General features: G+C 35.6%; 1 protein-coding gene across 1 annotated transcript; it reads left to right on the top strand.

The window, feature by feature from the left end:
• Nucleotides 1–772: 772 nt before the first annotated feature.
• On the top strand, nucleotides 773–2,778 carry LOC122640054 (major strawberry allergen Fra a 1.07-like). Its single transcript, XM_043833166.1, has 2 exons — nucleotides 773–1,021; nucleotides 2,357–2,778. Exons 1-2 carry the CDS (start codon nucleotides 841–843, stop codon nucleotides 2,653–2,655), a joined length of 480 nt encoding a protein of 159 aa, XP_043689101.1. The 5' UTR covers nucleotides 773–840; the 3' UTR covers nucleotides 2,656–2,778.

Genomic DNA, 2,778 nt, shown 5'->3' with positions numbered 1-2,778 from the left:
TTAAGGTTAGGGAAAGAGGTTGTTACGCGCTAGTTGCTATGATGTCAAAGTGCAATTTTTCACTTGTACAAAGGTGAAAAATCAATTCGTTCAATACAAAAGGTGGGTTTTAATAAGAAAAGATAATGTGGGATTCATGAGTGGAAAGTGAGCGGGTGAATAAAAATCTGCACAATGGTGTCGTGGCCATCTTTTTACCTTAAGCTTATGAAATGTCTATGTCTAGTGTGTTTTGGAGTAGAATTATTTTTCTATCAGATAGAAAGTCAGATGACGAAGAAATTTTATGGGCAGATGGAACCCAAAAGCCCTTTCATCTCAAACCAGGGTTAAAAATATAGAATTGGGATTTGGATCGGCCCAAATCAGTGGAAATCGACTAACAAACTCCTAAACCCTAGCTTTCGTACAAGATTAGGCCACATCACCGATCTGATCTGATCCAATTTTCAAACCCTACCTCAAACGGAACAAGTGGTAAAATAAAGCGTTAAAAAATCAAGGATTACCAATAGATGCGTGGACCCTCGAGAGGTACATGGCCATACAAGAGAAGATATGACATTATATAAAAGGGTTTTAGGCTAATTTTTACATATGTCTAATCCAACCAACAATTACATACATATCCAAAGGTCAAAATTGTAAAATCAATCTTAGTACATGGCCATCTAGAAACATCTATCCCCTTAATCTCGTTCTATAAATACCAGTAGTCCGGTACCTTTCTCATAATCTCCAAACCCAAGTTCCCTATCAGAGTATCAGATCTCTCTTTCTTCTTATCCTTCCCGGCCATACTTCATATTTCATATCATCATCTTCTTAGTTTAGAAAAGAATGGGTATCACCACCTTTACAGAAGAGATCAGTGGCCCAATCTCTCTTGCTAGGATCTTCAAGGCTGGGGTCCTTGATGCACACAACTTACTTCCCAAACTCCTTCCTGACAAGATCAAGAGCATTGAAGTTCAAGGTGATGGAGGGCCTGGATCCATTGAACAGATAAACTTAGCTGAAGGTTTGCCTCAAGTATTTTCCATCTTAAATTTCTTCCACTCTTTAAGGAAAAAGCTGTGATCATGAGGTATAAAAGCATAAATAGTGAGGTTCACTTGAGGAGAGCATGTTGACCAGCCTTAGATTTGCATGCTTAAAAGAATTTCAATCTATGGGTCATATGTTTGCAATAATTTGTTGGGAAAGAGAACGCTATTTGATTGCGCAACGTAAGCCACCCTAGACCCCGAAAATGATCAAGGGTGCAATGATCATTTCATACATCCCTGTGTTAGGGAGCAGGGCGGCAATCGGTGGCATTCTTTCTCTCTAAACTGTTATATTGATTTGTTGATAGTTCTAAGATCTTATTTATTTGGCAAGAAAGGAATTAGAAAAGAAGAATTATTTGTTTGTTGAATAGTTGTAAGGCCATCTTTCTTTTCTAGCTAGCTTCTTTTTGTCAATGGAAAAGAATAGAAAAGATAAGTATTCTTCTTTGAGATGTGAAATCACTTTGGGAATGACGAAATTCGTTTTCTGTCATGTCTCACGAAGGTTCTTTTCAAAATTGTAAATGTTTCCAAGAAATTTAATTTCTTTTTCCCTACTTCTTGCCAAATTTGGTTTACTTACCTTTTTATTTTTCCTTTGTTTACTTTTTTTATTTTTGCCTTTATGGGCTTTGTTTCATAGTTCACATAGGAAAACCTTCTTATGTGGCCCAAGAAGATCATGATCAGAGATCTAACATATCAGTCAATCCATATGGGTATTGACGGGGATTAGACTCACTAGCTAAGATTTACTATTTAGCCAGGCTCTATTTATTTGTGTAAAATTGATGGAAGTAAAAGAAAAGAAAAGAAAAGGAATCTAAAATTTTGGTTGTAGAGCTTTTTCGCATGAGAGTAACAAAAAAAATTATAAAATTTAGCATTAGGGCCCAATATTTTAGAAAGAATGTAGAAATAAAAGTTTTTCTCTACTTCATATAGCAAAAATTTTTGGATCGGCTCATCTAAGCATATTTATGATTTATACATGTTCTCATTTTGTGCCATGTAAAAAGACAATGTGACAATTTCACCCGTTGGATACTTAAATAATTGTTTATTCTGAAAATGTATCAAATTCCCCGTACCTTTTTATTAGTCAAAGATTTTCAATGCTTTGTTTTGTCACTTTGCAAACTCTAATGAGGTTGAAACTTGAACAGTGAGTAGGATCCGTTCTTAAAATTTTACTATACCTAGTAGATTCGAAAATCCACTTTTACGTTCAAATAAACAGATTCTCTGCAACATTTCGTAGACAAAGTAAAATGAACATATTTTGATTCTTGTCTAACATGCAGGTAGCCCTTTCAAATGCATCAAGCACCGAATTGAAGAACTTGACAAGGAGAATTTCATGTGCAAGCATACTTTGATCGAAGGTGGTGTAATTGGGGACAAGATCATAAAGGTTGTTGAAACATTTAAGTTTGAGGCCTCTCCTAATGGTGGATCCATTTGCAAGATTACTAGTGAGTTCCATACTGTTGATGATTGTGAGGTTAAAGAAGAAGAAATCAAGATTAGCAAGGATATGGCCATACGGGTCTCCAAGGTTGTGGAAGCTTACCTCTTGGAGAACCCAAATGCCTATGCTTAAGACTCTTTCTATAACTACTCTCTATGGTTTCAATGGAGTGACTTTTTTTTTTTTTTTTATGAAAGTTCAATAGAGCCACTTTGGCTCAATAATAAAGAAGTCTTCTACTGTGGTTGTGCTTTT

This window comes from Telopea speciosissima, chromosome 9 (genome assembly GCF_018873765.1).
Source record: "Telopea speciosissima isolate NSW1024214 ecotype Mountain lineage chromosome 9, Tspe_v1, whole genome shotgun sequence".
NCBI lineage: Eukaryota > Viridiplantae > Streptophyta > Magnoliopsida > Proteales > Proteaceae > Telopea > Telopea speciosissima.
The sequence above is the reverse complement of the archived record's forward strand: the minus strand, read 5'-3'. Positions and strand labels throughout refer to the sequence as shown.